The 26,222-nt window shown below is 41.4% G+C and overlaps 2 protein-coding genes across 3 annotated transcripts; both read left to right on the top strand.

Moving 5' to 3' along the window:
- Positions 1 to 11,099: 11,099 nt before the first annotated feature.
- On the top strand, positions 11,100 to 21,863 carry LOC143320640 (ankyrin repeat domain-containing protein 31-like). The gene is made up of 4 exons (XM_076730469.1): positions 11,100 to 11,180; positions 19,510 to 19,650; positions 21,280 to 21,412; positions 21,700 to 21,863. Exons 1-4 carry the CDS (start codon positions 11,139 to 11,141, stop codon positions 21,861 to 21,863), a joined length of 480 nt encoding a protein of 159 aa, XP_076586584.1. The 5' UTR covers positions 11,100 to 11,138.
- Positions 21,864 to 22,611: 748 nt separating this feature from the next.
- On the top strand, positions 22,612 to 25,483 carry gcnt4a (glucosaminyl (N-acetyl) transferase 4a). 2 transcript variants are annotated; one of them, XM_076731140.1, is made up of 3 exons: positions 22,612 to 22,799; positions 22,969 to 23,029; positions 23,399 to 25,483. In XM_076731140.1, exon 3 carries the CDS (start codon positions 23,400 to 23,402, stop codon positions 24,687 to 24,689), a length of 1,290 nt encoding a protein of 429 aa, XP_076587255.1. In that variant the 5' UTR covers positions 22,612 to 22,799; positions 22,969 to 23,029; position 23,399; the 3' UTR covers positions 24,690 to 25,483. The 2 variants fall into 2 exon arrangements, with proteins under 2 accessions (XP_076587255.1, XP_076587254.1); XM_076731139.1 differs by having other exon boundaries at positions 22,615 to 22,834.
- Positions 25,484 to 26,222: the final 739 nt, after the last annotated feature.

Genomic DNA, 26,222 nt, shown 5'->3' with positions numbered 1-26,222 from the left:
GCAAAGTTCGACAGACATTAGCTGTCAAAATCCATTCTGACATGGTGCTGGGCTCTCAGGACATGTGGGACGTTCAGACATTGTATGGCATTTCAGTGTTGTTTGCTCACTGTGTAAGGGCGTGGATGATTCAAGGTTAAGTTCAAGGCTGAACCAATCGTTCAGTAACTAGCTGATCCACCAACAAAGTCCAGGAATTGCACCTCAGAGATGTATTTCCATTTCCCCTTTCAAAGTGTCACACATCACTGTCACCTTCATCAGCTGCAGCCTACCAAAATGGATGGTCACAAAAGTACACAAAGACTTTAATTCATTCATTTTATTTAAACGTTCAATTAAAGGAGCCTACATAGAAATAGCATCAGCAGCATCGAATGTATGTTTTCCAGCTGCACACTATGCATTTCAATTTGCTTTTTTTTTTTTTTTTCTTATCTTGTTTCAGGCATTTGGTTTGTTTTTCAGATGAATTTCCACATCATACCACTACTAGACTAACCCTCTATCAAAACTACACAGCCACAATCATTTGACCCCCAGGAGTTTTGTCCCCTCTGCCATAACAGGGCTGAACAGAACATCCTGACTGTAATGTGCCTGAGTTTGTGTGTTTGTGTACAGAAAGTTTGAGAATGGGCTGGTAGTGTCACATCAGCCAGCTCCTTTTCTGCTGCCACTCTCTCCCTCATCTGTGCACCTGCTCAGCCAGCACACACCTGAGACTAATCACAACCAGTGCCATTGTTAAGTGGCTCCCTCACACTCTTCACCAGATTGTTCTTGGCCCTTATGCAAGACTCTCCAGTGTTTACTTTCGGACAGATTCCCCGGTTTTGACCCAGCCTGCCTTTGACCTCGTCTGCTCTCCTGTTCCCCGGTAAAGACCCCTGTTCTGTGACCTTGACAGTGAGCTTCGCCTTGCCCCTCTGGACCATAGTATCTGTGAGACTCATGTGCCTCTCCGTTCAGCCTCACCCTTAAGTTTCTATTAATATGCAAAGTGTTTTGTTTATGTAAAACCAAATATAACCATGAACTACAAAGCTTTCTGATCACAAACTCATGTCCATGATACATTCAATAGCACTCCATTGTATCTTTGTTTAAGCTATTAAATCAGAATGATGTTTTAGTTTTTTCAGGGATGTTTCAATAAAGATTGTGACTTCCTCCACTGCTGCTCCTCATAATGAGAATTAGCAACAACCAGCTCTAAACATAATAAAGGTTGATCTCTTGACTCTTGTGTTTTAAAGGAAACCAGCTCTGCTTTGTAGCACATCACATGATTCATGGCCTAAAAGTGTTGTGCCTCCACACAGAGGAGCTGCTTCTACTGCATATTATACGACTCAAGTTCACTTTTGAAATGTATTTCTTCATCTTTAAACTGTTTAACGCCTCTGTTATATGTAAAATATTGGATTCATCAGGTGTTACACGTGCTTATGTCCACAGATGTGTTTTAAAAACAAATGCTTCATTTTCATGGAGGCAAATAAATGCAGCTTGTTGAAAAAAGCGTTTAGAAACATCTCAACGTGCTGGAGGCTCATAATTAAATGGTGTAGTCAGTTTCCCATTAAATCTCACTGAAATGTTTTATCTTCTGCTCTGTTTTATTGTGTTTGAAATTGTTCGATAGTGTTTTAAACATTTAGTTTTTTTAATGAAATGTTATGTTCAGCACATTGAGCTGCAGCTCAGGTATGAAGTGTTGAATATAATGAAGGTTTAGTGTGAACATTTGCCCCTGCTGCTCAGAGAGGACAACTTTTACAGTGCATATGGACCAAAATCAAGAGTTTTCCGCTGGGGACAGAAGGACATGGGGACATTGATAATGGTCACCATATTTACAAATGAACTCTGGCTGTCAGCTGATGCTGTAGAATGGACAGAATCAGAATCAGAACACATGACATCATAATGTCCATTCTAAACCAGGTGTATATATATAGAGAGAGCAGCTTCATTTCACCAGAAGATTTCACAGTTTTCACATCGACAACACAGAAATCATTGTATCAAGACGAGTTCAGAGAACCATACTGAGCGATTCTTGAGCATCAAACCTTTTCAGTAAGTACTTCAACAGCACTGACTGTCATTCAATTCAATATTCCTTCATTAGTCCCGCAAGGGGAAATTCCAGTTTACAGCAGCACCAATAAAGCGGATAGAGTGGTGCAACAAGTGCATGCAAATTAAAAACAGTAAGTATATACAAAAGATCTTCATAAGAAATTATAAATAGTATTTGCAGACTGTTATGTACAGGTTGGATTGCACAGATTATTGCACAGATAATTCACAGATTACTTGGAGCAGTTTTGTTGTGTAGTCTGACAGCTGCATGGAGGAATGACCTGCGCTATCGCTCCTTCACACACTTTGGATGTAGCATCCTGTCACTGATGGAGCTCCTCAGTGCAGTTAGTGTGTGTTGGAGGGGGTGGGAGTTATTGACTGTCATGGAGGACAACTTGCCTGTCATCCTCCTCTCCCCCACCTCCTCCACCAGTTCCAGAGGGCATCCCAGGACAGAGCCGGTCTTCCTGATGAGTTTGTCCAGCCTCTTCCTGTCAGCTGTTGTGATGCTGCTCCCCCAGCAGACTACACCGTAGAAAATGGCAGAGGCCACAACAGAGTCAAAGAAGGTCTTCAGGAGTGGCCCACGCACCCCAAAAGACCTCTGCCTCCTGAGCAGATAGAGTCTGCTCTGTCCTTTTTTATAAAGTGCAGTGGTGTTCTGAGTCCAGTCCAGATTGTTGTTCAGATGAACACACAGGTACTTATAAGATGTCACCATCTCAATGTCCCTTCCCTGGATGTTCACTGGTGATAGTGAAGAGTACGTCAAGAGTCCACAACCAGCTCCTTGGTTTTTCCAGCATTAATCAGGAAGTGGTTCTGCTGGCACCAGTCCACAAAGTCCTGGATGAGTCCTCTCATACTTTCACACTCATACTTTCACATGTAGGAACAGATCCACTTAAATCTGTAACAATGCTTTAGATTTTATAAATTAATCATTACTTTTTCATCTTAAATCTTAATCTGCCAAGTAACTTGAGACTACATCTGTTACATAAATGTAGTATAGAAAGTAAAATTTATGCCTCTGAAATGTGGTGGAATAAAAATATAAAGTAGAAGAAAATGGAGCAGTACTTCAAAACTGTAGTGACTGTAAAAACATCACTGATATTCAGATTCTACTCAAGTAAAATTGTTAATACCGTAATGTGAAAATACTTCATTATACAAGTGAATGTTCCAGCTGCCTTCAAATCATACTGAGTTAAGAGTAGAGAAATGTTAATGTTGGAGCTGGTCCACTTGAAACTAAATTTAACAACTTTATATGTTGCTGAAGAGTTAAATTCATGTAAAAAAAATATGTGTAAAGTAACGGTATCTGCTCCATAAATGTTTTGAACTAAATTAATATGAAATGCAGGAGTCCAGTAACCAGACAGTTTCCTCTGCAATAGATCAGGGACAGCTAACAGCGGGACAATCGTCTCTGCTCCCGAAATGGATTTCAGAGCAGAGGTCGACCGTGCTGTCAAGGAGATGAAGTGGGGAGAGGTGGTTTCCACTCTCGAGGCGGCCATCTATGACCTGATGGCCAACCCTCCACCTGCTCCATCGACACCTCCCCTGAACCAGTAGAGGATCAGGGTCGAGGATATGGTGGGTGTTTCCCCCCAGGAGCAGTTCCTCAGATGGTTGAGCTGTGGACCACCACTGTTCCCAAACAACATTGTGCAGCCAGGTCACCTGTTCTACCATCAGGCTCATAGGCAGGGACAGGTAAGCTACTAAGCATAGATGAGGTCATTAGGAGTAGATCAATACCTGTATTGATATACATACAGATACAGATGAAGCCCTAAAACACATTTGAATGTAAAACCTACAGCTCACAGGTGGATGTTACTTCACCTTAAAGATCAGCTCATCTTTCATTCACAGTTGGAGCTCAGTTTTAATCAAGTCAGGACTCATTCAACGCTGCATGAACACTGTAATAACTGGTTTAGCTTTAGGCGCTGTGGTCACATGACCTTCACATGAAAACACACACCACTGCAGCTCGTCTAATCACCTGTTCTGTGTGTGTTTGTGTCTCCAGAATAACGATGTACCAGTGGTGAGGCTCCCTGATGGATTCACCCAAAACCTGCGCTGTGTTGGACAGCCGTAAGTAACACACACACACACACACATCAATGCAAAGACACACACGAGCGAACACAGAGACGGAGCTTCAGTTTGCATCGTCACACACACTCTTTCAACTGTCTGATGTGTCTGTCTGTCTCTCTTTATCTGTGTTGGAATGGAGAGCTGCTGTATGAGCTCCAACAGGTTTTCCCTCCACCTGCCTTTGCTGCTGCTCCACCCAACACCCCCAACTCAAAGTAAGTTTGCGTTGGACAGTTTGGATCAAACTGGATGTTTTGATCAACTGCCTAAGTCACATTCTTGACACGGGCCATTATACTAAAGGTATAGAATCACGTGATTGGTTAAACTGAGGATGTAGGCGATTTTACCAGAGGCGGGCAGCATTATAAGGAGTTGATTTAGACTCTCTCTCTCTCTCTTTCTCTCTCTCTCTCTCTCTCTATATATATATATATATATATGTATATGTATATATATACATATATATATATATATATATATATGTATATGTGTATATATATATATATATATATATATATATATATATATCTTCTAATTGCACTACATGTTACATCTCCTCTATTCTTGTAGAGAGCACCTGTAACGAAAACAATGTCCCCTCAGGGATCAATGAAGTATTTCTGATTCTGATTCTGATTCTGATTACTCAGCAGACTAGCACATACAAGTTAAAAGTATGTATTTGTGTTTCTCATTCTTGTCCCACACAAGAGGCTGAACGTACTTTCTCCCCAGAAAATGATCAGATTCAGGTTTCAAGTCATTTCATGTGTACTCACTGTCAGTTTCATGCTTTACTTTGTGCTGCCATCTAGTGTGTGGTGTGAAAATAAAACATTTTGTTCAAGTCTAGTGGCTTGACTTGAACCAGTCGCTGTGAGTGATCCAATATTAACTTTAACTACTGTAGGTCCATCTCACTCTGGTTCTGGTGAGGAAAATATGTTATAGTTGAGCTAAACCAGCATTTTGGGATGATTTTTTCTTTAAGCCAGAGTAAGTTAGTATATGGATGGTCAGTGTGTGTAAATCAGATCTGATTATTTAGCTCAAGTGTATTCAGAACCAAAATGAACAGCAGCTGTTCTGAATTGGATTATTTTCTGTGTAAAAATGTGGTGAATGGTAACATGTACAAACTTCTACAGATTTTTTATGTTCTTTTGTATGAATATTGCTGGGATTTGATGACATTTCACTCTCTTGCAAATAATGACTAAAAAATAACCAAGGGTTGATTTGACTTATTTGATTTCTAGAGCAACTGCTGTGTGAACTACTGTCTTCATTCCTGTCATAATTCACGCATTTATTTTGGTTCTTTTGCTTTGTTTATATTATATTACTGCCAATCACACATTTTAAAGCACAAAATTAAAAAATATCTAAATTTGCCAAACTGAACAGAACTTATAGGCAACAGGAGGACTGACGTAGGCTGAATGTTTATCTTGTTTGTTCCCATTCTTCAGTGAGACTCTCTCCAACTCTCCACCTCCTCTCCATCTTCCACCATCACATCCAGCAGTATCCCTGCTACAAAGAGCTCACGCCTCCACAAACAAGCCAGGACATCCACTGTGTTCAGCTCCAGTGTGTGCCAGCTTGTTTCAGTGTGGTCAAACTGTAGGTTAACTTCAAATTCAACATGACTGGACTGTGAAAGCCTCACAGAACTGTAGTCTTGCTGGGCAGCATGGAGGCACATGATGTTTACCTTCCTCTCTGAAATAGTTTGCGGTGCATGTGAGCATCATTTCCACGTGAACGTTTCTCTTTTTGTGTTCTCAGTTTCAGGAACCAGTCAGCTTTTCATTAACTATTTCAGATAAACCCAGGAATGAAAAGACCCCGATTGAGCAGAAGTTGAATGCTTTCACATCAAAAGAATTTGAGATATTTGCTGTTTTCATGTCATTAGAATGAGAAATTGTGGTTTATGACATTAGCATGGACTGACTGATTGCCTGATGTTATACTGTGAAACAATACTTTTTATAGGTTAGTTAGGCCTAGTGCGTAGTTACATTTGGTAGTTTAAGTATAGGGTAAGTAGTTTTGTTGTTTTTATATCTATTCCTTTTTATACATTTCTTTAATACAATTTGTTGCTATTATATTCTGATTTCATAGTCATATGCATTATAGGCCTATATATTTATTGTCACTGTTTTCTGTGATGGAGCCTCCCGGTGAAAGAATTTTACATGAGTGTATTTGTATAACTGGAGTGACAATTCAGATCTTGAATCTTGAATCTCTCTCCTGTTCATTCAATTGTTCCAGCATATGCTTTTATTAATTCATTAATTTCCCTGGTGTGGCATCAATAAAGTCTTATCTTATCTTATCTTATCTTATCTTATCTTATCTTATTAATTTTAAAATTAGCCAATTGTAGTACTGAAACCCATTTGATTTGAAGTGTTTGCATCAAATACACCTGCCACTGGTGTGACAGGCAGCCTATGTGACAGACAAGAATAATTCAGGCAAACTGTTTCCTTTGAAAAGTTATTTAATTCTTATTACAATTATTACTGTATTCAGTTTTATAGACATATAATTTCATTTTTGGTTGTAGATTTGTATTGGTACGCGGCATTGTTTGGACTGAAAAGAGGAACGCAGATGTGCTAATCTGAGGTTAATTGTTCGTCGATCTGTTAGTAATGCCTCGGAGCTCCAGTAGGGGGGGTCGCGCGCTTCTAGAAGAGACGTTGCTGTGTTGCTCCTTCTTAAGGTAATTACTGTCCAAACTGGAGAGTATGTCTTAATAGTTTATCCTGTTTTTGTGATGTTATGTATGAAAGAAAGGTTTCGTTTTGTACTCATATGTTGTTGAAAGAGTTTGTGGTTCACTCACACAGTGTGTAAACTGGCGGCGGGAGATGACACTGTTGGTATTTAAGCTAGTCACAGTTTACTGAGGTGAAGTTGGCATGAAGTAGAATATAATGTTTTATTACTCAGGACAAATAAGACATACACCATCATGAAGTATTTTAATGCCTCTCATAAAATAAAATAAAAATATTAATATAAAATAAGACAGGCACTAAAATACACCATGATGGGGTGTGTCTGGATTTACGAGGTCAACTCACGATATTTCGGGTCATTCACACGTGTGAATGGTGAAAATGAGTAGATGTGCAATATCACCGATGAAGTGATGACACTGAGTTGCCATTATTATGCCTGAAAAAGGTCTTATTAGAGCAAGTTGTAGGTATTATATATTCCCCTGAACTGACAATATATTTGTATTGTGAATTCAGAGGAATTCGGTCGTTCGTAATCACAGTTGTGACTCTCCACATCCTTTGTGCTTGTTTGAAAGGACAAGCATATAAGAAAACACAGTACACCTGTAAAGAAAACACAGTACACCTGTAAAGAAAACACAGTACACCTGTAAAGCTCAGTTCCTCAGAGATCACCGTGGCAGAGAGCAGCTCTTAAAGGCCTGTGCTAACCATGAGTTCACACTCCAGACAGAGACGCCCGAAGGTGCTGACTGAGTGGCACATCTCCTAATTAGATCATACAAAATAAAAGTACCTGATACTAAACCATTTTAATCAAAAAATAAATAAATAAACAACTTTTGCATGTGATTATTTTAATTGCGTCGTCTGCTGCACACGGTTAAAAGAGATTGTCCTCACCAGAAAAATGACTGCCTTCATTGTTTCTTCAAACACCTCAAGTGACAGAAAGTGGTGGCCATGTGAATTATGATTCTTGTCATCATCCTGGAGCGAAGACAGAAATAGCTCGACATTGTTAAAGTGCCACAAAACCAAAAAAGGCAAGAGGTTAGGGAGCAGGAAACTGCTGTAGATTTCCTCCCAACAGTCAACTTTTTCATTTCACCGCCATCTTTTCCAAGTAGGTTTTGTGCCAGACAATCATATGAATCATTTTTGCACTAATTATATGTAATAAGGCACTTACAAACAATGCCGTCCTGCCAGTAGGTGTGTCAGATCATAAAACACTCATATGGGTCATTTTGGAAGGCATCTGGAAGTACCTCCAAAGTCTCATTATCTGTCTCCTTTGTATGTTTATTTTTCTTTCAGAGACATTGTGGAGATGACAGACAGCTGTAATCACGAGCACAAGGGGAATGGAGATGATTCAACTTCAGATGATGACTCTTTAAGCTTGTTGCATAATCTTAATGTCTGGCAAAGCACAGGGGCAGCTGAGGACAGGGGGATTCGTGATTTAGAATCACAAGTTGGCAACAAAGAGCAGGAAAAGGAAACGGAGATGGAGATAAATCAAGTCAAACCACCTGAGTCAGGGATATCCAGCTGGACCCAGTCTGCAGCAGGCTGTGCTAATTCTACATCTAAATTAGGTGATTTTAAGTTAGAAACTCCTGAAACATCATGCTATAGCAACGTATTGCTGCCACCTTGACATAAAAGTTTCCTGCTATAAGGAGAAACTTTCCTCATTTTCACATTATAACACAATATTTTTCATGTTAGGACAGATTTGCCATTACTAGATATCAGATTATTCAGTTGTTACAAGACACACGTCTTGTGATAACAACATATTACTTTGTTTAGTCCAACAAATCTCATTAAAACAAACAACCAACAACAAACAAACTTTTCTCATTATTACATAATAAGCTGGTATGTTTTCTAATGTACATATTTGGTGTTAAAACAAGGAAAAAGGTCCATCTCTAGCTGAAGACATACTGCAGCCCATACAGCAGCCTGGTTATCATCATACAGTGCATGACTCAGAACCATATAACATGATGTAGATATGTGGCACGGTGTTATTATGTGTTATGGATGTGAGATGCTTTCAGTTTGTCTGCCTATGTGTAATTATTTTGTATGAATTTGTGTGTGTGTGTGTGTGTGTGTGTGTGTGTATGTATTACCTGTGGGGGCATAAATCTGTTTACACAGTGACAATGTGAGGACTCTCCTTCCTCATGGGGACAAAACACAAGTCCCCCTAATGTAAATCGTTAAATTTCAGGGTGTAGACTTGGGTTAAGGTTAGGGTATGATTAGGGTCAGGCAAGTAGTCTTTATGGTTATGGTTAGGGTAAGTGTGCAGAAACTGAATGTAAGTCTATGTCATGTTGCCAAAAGTCATGGAAGTCAGTGACCAGGCCACGACTCTGTCTTTCTGTCTTTCTGTCTGTCAGTAATGGATGGATGGTACTTCAGTCAGTTGTGTCCTGAACATCAGTAAAACTTAAACCATATTTAAAACAGTCATTGTAGTTCTCTGTACAGTCGCTTACTGTACTACTGTACTGGTCCACTTTTAGTACAAGAAGTAACGCTGTAAATTGAGAAGCATGTTGCTGTACATTGCGGGCTGCAGAGTAAAGCATGACAGACTTACACAAAACACCAACATATCATAATGAGAAAAGTGTGTTGACATGTTTGTTTTGTGCGGTAACGAGAAGGTTTGGAGATTTAACAGGATAAAGTGATGTTTTTTATTAGAAGAAAGTTTTTTGTAATTTAGTATCTAGTAGTAACAAGGAAATGTGTCATAGTAAGATGAAAAACGTGTTATAATGTGAAAAGAATGACGTAAAACAAAGAGTTCCTTGTGAGGAGAAACTGAGCAAACGTTTTTTTGTAGTGATGACAGCGATGCGCTGCCGTATTATGCATATGACCACTGTAATAGAGAGAGCTTTACCATGTGATTTCTCATGCTTTATCTTCATTGTTTTACTACTTTGGATTTCATTCATCTTCAATGCAGCAAATTCCTCACAATGTCTGAAAATCCCCAAGACGCATCTTCACAAGAGAGATGCGAAGGGAGAGACTCTTCTGCACAGAGCATGCAAGAAAGAAGGTGTGGCACGAGTCAAAGCGCTCATTCAGGCTGGGATCAGCGTCAACGTGGAGGATAACGCAGGTTTGTCACAGCTTAGACACAACTGATCACTTCTATATTCTGACATTTTACATTATTTCAGTTTCTCATTAAACAAGTATTAACTACCAAACACAAGACCAATGCTTACCAGTGAATGTTGACTTGACTTGTCAGGCTGGACAGCTCTCCATGAGGCTTCTGCTGTGGGTGATGAAGCAGTGGCTGAGGAGCTGTTGAAGGCTGGAGCTAATGTTAATGCTAGAAGCCATGATGGTGTCACACCCCTGCATGATGCTGTTTGCTCTGGACACTATCAGGTGATGGGTCCACATCAGATGAGTCACTTGCTTTGTGGCCCAATACCACATACATTGTTACCAGCTGTTCATGATGCTTTCTTCATGACAGCTCAATGCCTGACACAAAGGTTTACAGATATCCAGTGAACATAGATGGAGTATAGATGGGGAGTGATTTATGACACATATGTTAATGCATTGTGAAAGCTTCCAGCAACTCTCATGGTGCATGTGTTGTATCGGGTAAGGCTGGTATCTGCAGTGTGTGGTATGACTCAGACACAGCACTGTTTTTGGCATCAGCCGGAATGAGCAAATTGACTTTATTGACTTTGAATATGACATGATAGCTGCCAATCTGGAGCCAGAAGGCTTAATCATGTTAATGCCTTATTGGGTTTTGTAATGGATGGGCTACCATTCATCAGCACTGCTAGATGCAGATTTTGAGCAACAGTGCCTCCAGTGAAAACAGGAGCATTGACTACAAGTTATCTATAGATTCCATAGTTAATATTGCACAATACTAAAGTCCACACAGTACTGGAGGTTCCACCTCCTAACAAGATGTTGTGAAATGCATGTGTGTTGTGTAGGTGGTGAAGCTTCTCCTCCAGTATGGGTCAAACATCAGTGACAAGAATGTCGGTGGCCTCAGTGCACTGGACATGGCGGAGGAGGAGAATATGAAAGAGCTGCTCTTAACTTTCCAAGCATCTTCTGTTATGCATGAGCAGCCTTGCGAGGCACCTGAACCATACAGACGAGCAGGTGAGCAACCTTCCACATTCCAGTCTTGTCTTCAGTTTGTTCCTGTTTTCTCTGCAGAGTAAATGTGAGCCTATAGGAGCACAGCAGCTATAGGCAGCTGGCTTCACCTTTTTTATGCATGCAGTTTCACCTTTCAGCCTTAAGTCAGTGAGCTCTTGGTGCTGGAAACTTTGTGGAGACTTTGTGTAAGCCAAGTGCAGACTGTCCACTGTTTTCCTGTGCCGGATAAATGTTTTAGATTTAAGGCAAAAACACTATGAGTCAGCATGGATCCATGCTCAAGCCTGCCTTGTTGTGCAGTTTACAAGACGTGTCATGACCTCATCATGAGTTTTCCCAGATGTTACAACAGCAGCTAGAAACAAGATACACTTTTAGTCGGAACACCTTGGAAACTAGTTTGAGACCAATAAGAAGGCAACAGAATACGGGAGGAGGCAGGCAACACACACACACACACACACACACACACACACACACACACACACACGGACACACACAGAGTGACACCTTCTGTGTTTTCACTGAATATTGCAGTCTTTCCTACAGCTGCACCACCACATCATCAGCGGAGCTTGGAGTTTGCACTAGTTTTTGAGCTGCAGTGTCAAGAAAAATCATGAATGATAAATGAAGGTAACAAACAAGTTTGTCCATACTCTGAAAGTTTATGACTGGCTGGCTCTGTGTCACTGCATCTGGAATGATTTGGTGCGGTTTGTTTATCCTTCTTTGGAAATATGGCTTATTATTGTTTAATTCGTGAATGGGCTCTGTTGTACTACACCCAGATTGGAATTTCCCAGCTTTGCTCACAATCGCCAATTTCCACATTTATACCACTAGCAGAGTCTGCTGCTAGCTATCACCGGCCTGTTTTTTAGTCAAAGTAGCTCCAAAAGTGCTCTGAAATGGAGACTTTTACTGGGACACATTCTGCAGCTCTGATCCTGTTCTGTAATCAGTTATGGACTTCCAGAAACACCTCTTGCTCACACCTACTGCTGCTGTCGTTTGACCATGGGTGTGTGTGAGAATTGTCGGTCTGTCTACTCACAGAAGACATCTGTCGCCTGCGAGAGGATCTAAGGAAGGAGGACGATCTCTTCATACGAATTATCATCTCACCACAATGGATTATAGAAATTTACTTGTCTTCACTGAACACATTTTCAAGCTGCAAATAGTTTGAACCGTGTAATTGATTTTTGCTGACCAAAGTACAGAATAGGACTTCTGGCAACAAAGTTGGCAAGATAGCTTAAACATTTATCAAAATCTGTGTGTAAACTGTGTCGGATCACATTATTTTAAGCTTGGAAAACCTTCAAACTTTGCATTTCTTAGAGCAGTGATTGCAGTTGAGGACTGAGTGCAGGATTCTTTCAGGTGACACATCCTCAGAGGCTCACTGCCACATGCAGCTCCCCTGCCAGAGCAGCTTCACTCCCAGCCACAATGACACGGCAAATGTAAAATCCAGAGAATCAGGTGACAGAGACGGAGCCAGGGAGCCTGGTGACATTCAGCTGAGAAAGAAAGACACCACCACTGATAATGTGAGAGCTCTTTACTCTTCCAATACCTTCAGACTCAAGTGTGCATTAGTGTCATCTGAGGCTGGATTAAATGTGCAGACAGAAAAGGTCTTTTTAGCCATTTATGGCACAGGTCCAATCATCTGATGTCCCTCTCTTTAGAAGCCATGCCGCATTATTGAAAAGTTTATTGAAAGCTTCACTGGTTTACAGCTTTGGTGTGATTCTCATAATTTTTCACTATCTTTCTTATAGCTGAGTCATTCAGAGGCCATAACAATGGTTTTGGAGGAGGTTGGGAGGAAACAAACAGAAATATCTTCTTGGCCTTTGGCTGGTCCGCAGGATGCAGGTAGAGTAGCTGCAAACAGTCCAGCCCCGTTACACCAAGTCAGTTTTATTTTATAGCCCAGTATCACAAATTATCACAATCTATACAACACCGTCTGTCCTTACACCCCTGATTCAGATAAGAAAGACTCCTTTAACAGGGAGAAATGGAAGAATAATGATAATAGCAATAATATTACATTGTCATTTGGTGATTAAGGTACATGTAAAGACAGTTGTACACCAAAATTAGCCCATAGGATTCCAGCATGTTCAGCCAGTAATACTAATGCAAATGAGATGATATGCACTGCCAGCTTGGTTTCAAATAACGACCAGACACTGAATTTGAATCCTTCACTGCAGCTTCTGTTGTTTTTCAGGCAGATATCATGCAGCTCTGACACATATCCAGAATGTGCTGATTGAGGTGCTCACCAAACAGCACCTGGAGAAGGATAATCTTGCCCAAAAATACCGGTCAGTTCAGTAACTTTTCCCATCTTTGTCTTAAGTGAGGCTTTGTGAGCCAGCAGCAAAAGCTACAGTGTTTCTGAATGCTGTCATTTCAGAATGTGGCAAATTTAAGCATAAAGTTAGCTACTTACTGTATTCTGTGCAACATATGCATGCAGTAAATAATAAATAAAAATAAAGTCTTTACTTGACATATTTCCAAAAATGTCTTTGCAGTAAGTGCTTAGTAAAAATGCTGGCTGACACAAAGCTGTCTGAGCATCTTCTGTACTCCATCACCTCTCTTGAGTCTGAGGCGACATCACTGTAAACAAAAACACCTACAGTATATGTTGATCACAAAAAACATATCTACATTTAAAGGTGATTTAGTTCCCACTTCACCTAACCTGCATGTGTTTGGACTACAGGAGGGAACTAGTGGAGGTCTGAACTGGTCCCTGAGCCACTACACCACTTTTCTTGAAATGAGTCAGCATATTAAGATAGAGTTGGGTAGACCGCTGCACTAGGATCAAATAAATTACACTTCTTTAGATTAGATTTTTTTTAATTAGTAAGCATTTCAGACTTAATAATGTGCAGTTCACAAAAGTCATTGCATCGATCTGAAGACATGGTGACTTTAGAGCAGAGTGTACAGTTAGAGCCCACAGTATAACCATATTATCTAAACCACTGAAATGAAACTTATTTCCCAAATTAACCGTTGTGAAAGTGAGGTCCTTTATATCTTGTTACTTCCTGGCTGAACTTTTACCATCAGTAAATACTATAGTTGTGCACAAAGCAACATAGACGTGTCAGGTGCATTCATGCTCATTCCTTCCAAAAACTGCTTTAGGTAATACTGTTCAACTGGGGATTTATTAAAAGTTTCTTCATTACCAGATCTAAACAAAAACAAAACACTTTCGCAGTACTGGGTATTCATTAAACCTTCATTTAAAGTCTCAGAATCATTGAGGACTTGCCCTCATTTCCAGTGACGTTGAGAGTCCAGTTGAAAAAAAAAAAGAAAAAAAAGAATAGATCCAGATTAAAATAGTTCATGAGAAAAACAGACCACAGTTAAAAACAGTGAACAGGGCTAATAATTCACTTCAGTTTTATTTGTATAGTGCCAAATCACAACAGAACTTGTCTCAGGACACTTTCTCTATAGAGCTGGTACAGACCAAACTCTTTCTCTACAGACACCAACAGTTCCCTCATGACCAAGCACTTGGCGACAGTGGCGAGCAAAAACTGCCTTTGAACAGGCAGAAACCTCAAGCAGAACCAGGCTCCGGGTGGGCGGCCATCTGCCTCGACCGGCTGGGTTAGAGACAGAGACAGATCTAATAATAAAGTATGACTAATAGCAGGAGCAGTGGATGTCAGGCAGGGCCATGGCAGCAGACGTAGCTATAATCCACAATCCAGGTTCAACCACTATCCATGGGAGCCTGCGAGAGGAGAAAGCACAGAGACTCTGGGGAAGAAGCTAAGTTAATAATGACACTGGGAGTTTGAGGAAGTGATGTATGATGATATGTTGCCATTAAGGGCTTTATAAATAAATCCAAACCAATGCCTGTCAAATCTTACTGTTAGCAATGATCACCCAACCTTTTCATACAAGATGCAAAGAGAAGAAGAAGACCTGTCAGCAGTAATGATCTTATGTGGAGTGATAAAAGAAGACTTTTGTGATCCCCCAGCAGGCAAATTAAGTTGGTGCAGACAGCAACAAATAAGACAATAAAATCATATATAGACACACATATATACAAAAACAGTGTAAAAGTAACATTGCCTTGAGAAGGATGGCTCAGTTATAAACTGAATCTAGGTGCAAGTAGGGGCAGTGGGGTGATCATAGTGTCACCAAAAAAACAAAACAAAACAGGAATTAAACCCAAATGCAGCCTAGACAATGCAGGACTGGTGCAGTTCAACTATTTTAATAACAAAAGCAAACCAAACCGAAGTTTAAGTCCATAAAGCTGATGAAATCCAAAAACAAGACAGATCCTGGGGAAAAACGAGGCAAAGTCCAAACACACATTTGAAACAGAGAAACACTCACAAAGCAACTGGAAAGCTTGACACACGTGCACAAGGGATGAACTGACAAAGACAGAGGGGAACACAGGGACTTAAATACACTGAGGAGGGAGAGCTCATGAGACACAGGCGAAAAACAACGGGACGATCATACAGGTGGGAAAATACAGGAAGTGAAGTAAAATGTGAAAACAGGAAGTGACAAAACTAAATAAACAGGATCATAACATATAGATAAAACCACCATAATCCAACGTTGACAGGAAGGCTGCCTCAGTTATCTGCTCACTGCTGAGCAGAGCTAAATTCTCTATTCAAATATCATATTTATGTTGAAGCTTGCTGTCAAGTGTGGAAATGTGAAATTTGAACCAAAGTTTTCGATCCAGTTACCAAGATATTTATACTCTGACACCCTCTCAATACTGTGTCCATTCACAGTGGGAATATGCAATAATTGTTCTCAATATGTCTGGCTCTAGAGAATAACATGTATTTAGTGTGAACCCTTATAATATTATATTAGAATATACAGTCGTCCTCAAAATTATTCATACCCTTGCTAATTCTTGTGATTCTTTAATTTAGTGATGAAATGAATGCAATTTTTCAAGTTTGTGTACCAGTTATAAGTGACCAACAATTGAAAGAATGACAACAATACAAAATTCAAAAAAATCTTTATTTCAGAGGTATTTTATTGATGGATTCCCAAAAAATGCCATGTTCAAATTTATTCATACCCTCGTCCTTTGTCTTTCTTTAATAGTCAATCACATAGCCTTTGTTCTTTATGACTGCTTCTAGACGATTCTTGTACGTGTCCACAAGCTTCCTGCATGTCTCCTGTGGGATGTTGGCCCACTCTTCCTTGGCGAAAGCCTCAAGCTGGGTCAGATTGGTCGGTTTCCTAGCCATCACTCTGGTCTTCAAGTGATGCCACAAGTTTTCAATGGGGTTCAGGTCAGGACTTTGACTTGGCCATTCTAGGACGTTGACATCATTGTCTTTGAACCATTTCTTCACTACCTTGGCAGTGTGTTTAGGATCACTGTCTTGGAACGTCCAGTTGTGGCCAAGCTGGAGTTTCTCAGCAGATTCCTTCACATTTTCATCAAGGATCCTGATGTAATCCTCCTTTTTCATGGTTCCTCGGACCTTGACGAGATTCCCTGTGCCACTGGAGGAGAAACATCCCCATAGCATTATGTTCCCACCACCATACTTGACAGTGGGCACAGTGTTCTTCGGTCTGTAGGCTTCTCCTTTCTTTCTCCAGACATATTGAGTGTCCATATGGCCAAATAACTCCAACTTTGTCTCGTCAGACCACAGGATGGTTGACCAAAAGCTGGGATCTTGCTTCAGATGACGTCTAGAAAAGGCCAGGCGAGCTTCCAGATGTTTCTTCCTGAGCAACGGCGTCTTCCGAGGTGTACGCCCACGGAGACCTCCTCTGTGCAAAACTCGCTCGATGGTGGACCGTGACACCTGTGTCCCTGCCTGGTCAAGCATTTCAATTAGGGCCTTGGTTGTGGTCTGTGGGTTGTTGTTGACCTCTCGGCAGATTTTCCTGGCAAGTTTAGAGGACACCTTACGCTTTCTGCCACGCCCACTGAGGTTTTTAACAGTGTTGAACCTCTTGTGCTTGTTGATGATGCTCTGGATGGTTGACACAGGGACATCATACTGCTTGGAAATGGCCTTATAACCCTTTCCTTCACTGTAGGCACATACAAGACGGTGACGTAGGTCCTCGCTGAGCTCCTTCTTCTTGACCATGATGACCAGAAATTGAGAATGACCTGAGCACTTTTCCCCTATTTATACTCTTCTGGAAGGATGGGTTTTTTTTGTTTTTAAATCAGTGTTTAACATTTGGTCAACAATGTTAAAGGGTTTTATTCCATTGTGACACCTTAAAGTAACTCCTGGACAAAGATTACCACATTTGGTACATTTTTGTTGAAATATTGTCAGGGGTATGAATAATTTTGAACATGGCATTTTTTGGGAATCCATCAATAAAATACCCCTGAAATGAATATTTTCTTTCTTCTTCTTTCATTCGTTCAATTGTTGTTCGCATATGACTGATACACAAACTTAAAAAAAATGTAATATTTCGTCACTAAGTTAAAAAATCACAAGAATTAGCAAGGGTATGAATAATTTTGAGGACGACTGTATATTATTATATTATATATAATAATATTGTTGTCTATGAGGCAGGTAGGCCTGAAGCCATTCACAGGACTATCAGGAGTATCAACTAGCCTCTGTAGGAGCATAGCATGATCAACAGCAAAGCTTTTGTTAAATCTACAAGGGGGCAGCACAACATTTCCCTTTGTCAACAACAGATACAATATCATGAGTAAACAAAGTAATAGCAATGACAGATCTGTGTTTAGCTCTGAAACCACACTGATGTGGAGTAAACACAGAATTCCTTCCTGATTAGTAACTAAGGACTTTGGTCTTTAGACTTTGGACTTTATAGTTGTTTAGATCATTTGTTACCACCCTAATGCAGTGGGACTACATGTGCAGATTTCCAGTCCTAAAGGGTGATTCTTGTAGAAATTGAGAGATTAAATAAATATGTCATTTGTTCAGCAACAAGTTGGACAAAGGGCTTAAACTCAGAACCAATGAAACCAAAAGTCTTCTGTGTCTAACTGTTGTTTTGTGTTTTTCTGTCTTTATTGCCCTCTGGTGGGTCAGTAAAGGTCTGAACCAAGCTGAACTGTGTCACTCCCCCCTCTTTCTCAGTCTCACCTGTCTCTTTACTCTCACCTGTGTAGTAGAGGTAGAAATCCAATGCAGTTAGTTTCATGCTTTAGGAACATTGTGGTTTTGTGGTTGCTATTCATTGCTGTACAGTGGGCTGTCTGATCCTTCATGCATTCTTTAAACAGTTTTTTCAAAGACCCAAGGAAATGTCGCTTTTAGCATTGTGCTAACACACTGCTTGTCTAAATAACACCAGTATTGTTTGACTGTCTGTGCAGGAGTGTGTCACACTACTTTCGCCAACGTGTGTTGAACAGTCAAGTTGTCAACCTGGCTTCATGTCAAAGGACGCTGGTGGAGATCCTCCAGAGGCAAATGCATTTGGTAGAGGTGTATGAAGCCATGAAGGCTAAACTTTGCATTCAACCTCCCAACCATCCGCAGCCAGGTCTCCTCTCCACTCTACCTTCCACACCGGCCTCTTCTAAAGCTAGTGAAGCACGTAGCTGTAATCAAGACAGTCAAAGAAAGGAAAGTCGGAGACCAGTTACACGGGCCAGTCTGTTAAGATCAGCACCTCCGAACAATACCAAGGACTGTACAGTCCCCAGACCTCCTGCTCCATTACTAACCCAGGGGAAGGAGACTCTGACACACACTGATGGGCTGAATGAGAAAGCCAGCAGCTGTCAGAGCAGTGCCTCACAACCAGGAAATACTTCACAAACACAACACATCAACTTTCAGAGGAAAGGAAAATTTGCACTGATACAGACAAGAGCTGAAGACAAGAGCAGACATCTCTCTAAGCTCGTACAGAGGGGAGTCCTGCCATCTGGAAGTACTCTACAGCTGTTGCTAAAGGTTATGCAAAGCTCTTCTCATAAAGCCTATTTAATCCATACATAGCAGCTTGTTCTCCACAGAGTTGTCACCAAACATACTTACCTGCCAGCAGCCTGAAATAATTAAAGCTGATGTCTGAACAAGAAGGGTAGTAATTACACACGACAGCAGAGATGCATGTTTCTGTATCAACAGGGCCTTGGACATTAAGTGGCTGATAAACATAAGCAATGAGTAAATACTGAAACAAGTGACATCCATGAAATAGCAGTATTGGCAACATCGGCTATTTTTTATCTGTAGTAGCATTTGTAGTGAATGAAAAAAACATCTTGTTTGTCTTGCTCCTGCAGGGTCACTGGCACCTCGCTCAAGCGCTGTGTGATGGCTCGATAAAGGACAGTAAAGGCAAGCTGCACCTGGCTCCAGAACGCTGGCTGGAGTCTATCCTTGGTAACAACATCCCTGTCAGCTCAGCATATGCCTGGGACAAGGTTAGACACTAGGCTGCCTCAATCCCTTTCACAACACTCAAAGCATACATATGGCTGCAGAAGCATGAATTATCTTCTCTGTCGGCTTTTCAGCCAGGCCAGTTTAACCTGTTCTGTAGGAGGACAGAGTAGGACAGAGTGAATGAGCATGCTGCAGTCTCAGTCCAGTCCCGTTTCATTGTGTTATACATTGCTGTGCTGTCTTGCCACGTGATAGGCCTTCAAACTCGTCCTCCTCTCCAATGAGTGTATTTCATTGTTCGCCAACAATACCTGAAATAACACACCCACACTAACGCAGACTTTTATTTATTTTTTAAGTATTTTGTGAGCACTTTGCCTTTACTCTGAAAGGCAGCAAAAGAGAGATGAGACGAAACAAAGGTCCCCTGCCAGAATCAAAGCAGGGAGGGACACTGTAGTCACAGTATTTTGTATGGACAGGTCACCAGTCAGTCACAGGGCTGACATAGACACAGACAACCGCTCACATTCACACCAATGGGCAATTTAGAGGAACCAGTTAGCCTAACTGGAGGAAGCCAGCACACCTACAGAAAACATACTCTGGTAGGAGAGAGAACATGCAAGCTCCACACAGGCTGACAGGTTGAGACCCAGAAGCTTCTAACTGTGAGGTGACAGTGCTAACCATCGTCCAAAGCCTGCTGTATCTTCTTCTTCTGTGCTATAGAGCTCCATTGTTGTCTGAAAACTATTCAAAACACATCTGCAAGCCACACCGTTGGAATGGGTGAGAGGCACACTGTAGTTTATTTTGACTGAATCCCACATACTCAGACTGCTGCTGGAAATATCCTCTAGAACACCTAATATGGGTATATTGCTGCTGAAAATTTCCTCCTGTTTGAGTCAAATTTTCTAAAGTGACCAGCTGTTTTACAAAATCACTGAACCTTTTTTCAAAATGAAACTATATTAGTGAGCTGTTTTTAAAGAACGGGCAGAACTCCACTGAGTTTAGACCAGTTTATTGTTTGTCGTCTGCCACCGTGGCTCAATCGGTGAGCTGGAACGAGCTACAGACATGAAACTTGGCCCAGTTACTGGAAATGATGTGCAAATGCCTCACAATGAATGTGGCCAGGTGGCCTGATGGTGGCACCATAATTAACATATAGAAACACAAATCTTTAAAGGCTGTGCCCTCCCACACCATGAGTCTGACTGACCTTACATTTGACACAGAGATATACAAATTTGGTAAGATTGGTCCAAAGACATGGCTGCATCCCACAGAATATCTTCCCGTCTTGTGTAAGTTCACTTGTCTGCTGTTTCCTACCTGCCAGTAAGGGTCTGTGGAGACAGGGCAAGACACAGCATTAGGATGTAAATTATTGATTGTTCACTGTAGAGCTGTGCTCCAGCCCACTCACTCCTCCTCCTCCTCCTCCTCCTCCATATCATTGAGAATTTTTTTTAAAAAGTGCTGCGCTACAGAGGCCTGTTGTTCCAGAGTAATGCTGAAAGACATTTGATCGGCCCCCAGGTTTCACATATCCCACCATATCTTCGATAGGCTCATTAATAAGTCATCATTTATAAACAGACATGTCAGTGCTATTAGAAGACATCCCTGATAAGTTCCTTCCACTGTTTGCTCAGGTGACGTTCAGAGACAAACCTTTGTCTTATTACTTATTGAACTGGGAGGCTGAAGGAAACACACCACAGACATGTCCTGAGGACGTTGTTCTGCACTGCAGAGCCGGATCTTCTCAGGGGGCGCTGACCACAGGTCTGTAGTTCCTGTCTGCTGACATGTCTAACCCAGGCTCAGCTCCACATACATCCTGCCTTTGACATTTCCTTCAGAGCAACGCAAACAAAGCATGCAGGCACGCAGGCAGGCAGGCGGTCACTGAAGCATGACTTTTTCTATGTCAATAATTAATCACCTGCCTCATACGTCTCCCACCTGGAGCTTCTCTGACCACTGTTGCAAACAGCCTCTTTAAAATCAATTGTACACTTAGAGTAAAGGAGGACTTCATGTAGTTTGAATGTGTTTGTGTGCCCTTTCAGTTTGTGCAGAGGCAACCAGCCTGAACCGTCTATTGAAAATCAAGATAATCCATCTGGTGGATGATGAGGAACTGCTGCCAATGGTTATGCTGGACTGCTACTGGGAGAAGCTCTTGAATAAAGACTATTCTGAGTCTGAAGACTGGGGCAATGAATTATTCTAATTATCTCTCCCTACATTTGGTTCATAATAGTGTTTGCTTTGAGAACTGAACTTTAGAAATGAACTTACTCAATTGACTGTGGTCACTGTGATTGTGGTAAACTAAGGAGGGTACAGAGTGAATAGGATTGAAAAGTATTTCTGAGTGTTCATTTTTTTTCCTTCTTTTCCCATGTTGTATGAGCTTGTTGTACCTCTGCTTTTATGATGTTGTTCATATCAGACAAGAAACAGCCAAAGTTCTACTTGGCCATGTGGCGGCAGACTGTAGCTTCACACTGCATATACAGTATCCCTAAACACAGTGTTCAAGTTTAGCTGAGCATTGTTCAGGTACTTACAGTATTTGTAGTGTTGAATGTGATATTTCAAACTGTTGTAGCAATAAAGAAAATCCATTACATTTAAGTGTCTGTGGTGTGTGCTTCAAAGTGGGAGCTGCTGGCTGGGAGCTGTGGGCTCAGGAGGTATGAATGATGGCGGGGGCCCTGCGCTGGCACACCGCACGGCAGATGCTGAACACAGGAGACTGCACATGCATGGATGAGCAGCGGTGTGAAAGGTAAGAGCAGCGCTGTCTTGCCACATTCTTAGACTTGCTTGTGCTGAGGTGGGTTAATCATTAGTGAGTTGGTGGTAAATGTATCGGGTGGTGGTGATGTGCGGGATGTGAGCCGGCAGTGGGCGGACTGCTGCCGGGACTCTCCCCTCTGCCACTCCCCCCTCAGCCTTCACTCCAGTCCGCGATGGACACAGCGGACGGGGCTCATGACTGCGCGGCTGGTTACGCGTGTGGTAAGCCCTCAGCTCCCTCGCTTTCTGCTGTTCCAGCACAGACAGTTAGCGGATGTGTAGAAATGATTTCAGGATAGACCGGTTGTACCGCACAGCCCCATCATGTGATCCGTTTTGGACGTTTTTCAGTGAAGTGGGACCGGTGCGTAATGCAGAGAACTGATCCACTTACACCAGGTTTCTAACTTCTGTGGAATTTGTTCAATCAGTTTCGCTCCGATGTTTCCTCGCTGTCTTTTCACTTGGTTTTCTCTCCTCTCTTTCGTTTTTACCCTTGAACTGACAGACAATGTGTTTCTCCTTGTGTTAAGGGATCTGTGGGGGAAGTCTGCGTGACCAGAGAGCCGCTCAAAGACAACTTTAGCGAGCAAGGTAATGTACACTGACACAGGTTCTTCCAAGTGTGAATGTATTTCATTTTTCTAAACGAAGTTATCAAACAAAAACGCATTTGAAATGTGAAGTTGATGTGTTCATGAGGTAAATGATGCGAGGAAAAGAAAGATGCACAGCTCTGTAACAGTACTGTGAATGATTTACTTGGGCTCCTCTCTAGTAAACTTTGCTCAAAGTCTTCAAAGAATTTCATCCACCTTAACAAAAATGTTACAATAATATTACTAAAATTGTATTAAAATAATGTAATAATGCTCACTCTTACATTACATAACTGCCTACAGTAGTTAACTACACAGTGTGAATGCAAATGTTCATGATTTTTTTTAATCCCTTTGCTCCTAGAATGAAAATAAGATGTGCCCACTACATACATAGATTGAGACACAGGTGCTTCCTGTTTTCTCTGTCTCTGTTGGCGGTGTGTCTGCTCAAGCTGGTCTACATTAAAGTGACAGTAAGGGACAGCATCTACATTGAGCCCTATGGAATCACTCTCAGCTTATCCAGACTCCACAATCGCAGGTATGACGTCAACTGCACTGCCATCTATGAGCTGGACCCTGTGGAGATAGGCAAAGCTCTTGAGATAAAACAGAAAACCATTGTTGACGTGGACGATGATAGCACTGTGAGCTTCACCTCGGACTGTCAAACATTCATCAAGACGAGGGGTTATAATGAGGTACCAGTGTCGGATGCAGAGCGGAGCTTCCCTTTGGCTTACTCTCTGGTGGTGCATAAGAATGCACCCATGGTGGAGCGTATTCTTCATGCCATCTATGCACCTCATAACATCTATTGCATTCACTATGATCAGAAGTCCTCTCCAACATTTATAAAGGCAATTAAAAACCTCGCAAAGTGTACCAAAAATGTGTTCATTGCATCAAAGTTGGAGTCTGTGGAATATGCCCATATTAGCAGGCTTAATGCCGACCTAAACTGCCTCTCTGACTTGCTGAGGTCAGAGGTCAAGTGGAAGTATGTCATCAACCTGTGTGGCCAGGACTTTCCTCTCAAGTCAAACTATGAACTGGTAATGGAGCTGAAACGACTGAATGGCAGCAACATGCTGGAGTCCAGCCGACCCAGTGAGCTCAAGAAACAGCGCTTCAGCTTCCAGCACGAGCTGAAAAATGTGCCTTATGAATACCATCGTATTCCTGTCAAAACCACAGTGGCCAAAGATGTCCCTCCTCATGGTATCGAGATGTTCATTGGCAGCGCATATTTTGTCTTGTCATGGGACTTTGTGAATCATATTAGCCGCAGCCAGGTGGCACAGGACTTTCTGACATGGTCTGCTGATACATACTCACCAGATGAACACTTCTGGGCCACCCTTGTCAGGGTCCCTGGGGTGCCTGGACACATTCCCAGGTCAGAAGCAGATGTTACAGATCTGAGGAGTAAGACACGCCTCGTCAAATGGAACTATTTAGAAGGAAATCTTTACCCAGCCTGCACAGGTACACACATGCGGAGTGTCTGCATCTATGGAACTGCTGAACTTCGATGGCTCCTCAACTATGGTCACTGGTTTGCTAACAAATTTGACCCCAAAGTGGACCCGATCCTGATTAAGTGTTTGGAGGAGAAGCTGATGGAAAAACGTCAATATACACAAACATGATACTGAAGAGAAGAGGAAATGTGACAGGGAGAGGGGAGGGTTGTTCCACGGTAGGTGTTAAGGTGCAAAAATTAAGAGAAAGGAGTGTAACAAAATAGATGTGCCCAATCACTGTGCTGAAGTACAATGGGAGATGCAGTTTACAGACTACTGTACTACCTATTTCATTTAAAATCTTGAAGTTTTTACAAGTTTTGTTGGATGGCTTTGCAGGTTTAGATTTCTCAAGCAAAAGGCATTGCACCATCTGCAACATTAAAACACTGCACCAACAATGCATCAATGATTTAGCACTGTGAAAGTGATTGTTCTTCAAAACGGACAGTTTACTAATATTTCTAAATATTCATTGCTGGACTTTCAATGAATTATAATTTTTTTTTTTTTTGAATTTTTTTTGAGTCCTGCTAGAGTATTTCATCCAGTCTAATCATTCTCATTGTTTAACTTTCACTGACCACACAAGGCATTTAATCAGCATCAGAAGGAAGTGAAAAAAGTGCCTATGACTAAAGGAATAATGGGTTGTTTCAGAAAATGCCACCCTAAATACAAATGGCATTTGATATCACATTCAAATATCGTGTCCATGATGGTTTTGAGTTTGATTTCACAGTCTACTCTTAGAGTAGAAATGCCAAAGACTCATGTTCTCATGTGATCTGTAAATGTGTTGCTCCATGTTTTTTTGGTTTTTGTCATGAAGGAATCAGGAATTGATCTGGAAAAAGTCAAGATTAATATTAAAGCTTTGATGATTTATTTATTCCTGAATAAACATGTGATGCTTCTTATGGGTTGTTTGGCCTGTGGTTGTAGTCTCCCTCTCAACAATGATCCATTGTGGTCTCATCTCTGAGTCAGCTCTGCCTTCTTAAAGAATGATAAATGACTGTCCATAGCTCACCCATTCAGTTAAAGGTACACAGTGGAGTGCTGGAGAAGTAGTGTTGCTGTAGAGCAACATCTTAATAAGCAGGTCCCTGTTATCATTACATTCATCTAGTGTGCGCATATGGGAGCAAGTGATTGCCACAAACGCGAGGGTCATGTGACTTCTACAGACTACAGAGGGAGTTAATGCATACTGACAATGTGTGTTGATAATGTGTCAATAAAAGAAAAGAGTTTCTGCTATCTTGTGCCTGCAGAGATACGCGTTCTCTCAATATCTCTGTAGTAGGTCACTGTGGGCAATGTTACAAATGAAGGCATCAGCATGCTTCAATCAACTTAGTCCTCTGTGTACTAAAAGTGTGTATACCTGTTTTGAAGGCAGGGCAAAAATGCCTGCTGCACAGAGAGGGCGAGGCACAGTGAAGCAGACAGATGAGGTCAAGAGTACACACTCTCCAACAGCCTCTACTCGAAGGCATTAATGGTAAAGAGCTCATGATGGGAGTGACGAATGAAAAAAGAGCGAGAGAGACAAATGTTTTATGAGGCAGGAAATGCATTCAACATGTAGGCTTAAGGATGCACCCTGCAATTTGCTGGTTGTTTACAATGACAATTCCACAATGCGCCTTTAAT

Source organism: Chaetodon auriga, chromosome 5 (genome assembly GCF_051107435.1).
Source record: "Chaetodon auriga isolate fChaAug3 chromosome 5, fChaAug3.hap1, whole genome shotgun sequence".
Taxonomy (NCBI): Eukaryota; Metazoa; Chordata; class Actinopteri; order Chaetodontiformes; family Chaetodontidae; genus Chaetodon; species Chaetodon auriga.
This window is presented reverse-complemented; position numbering and strand designations above follow the sequence as displayed.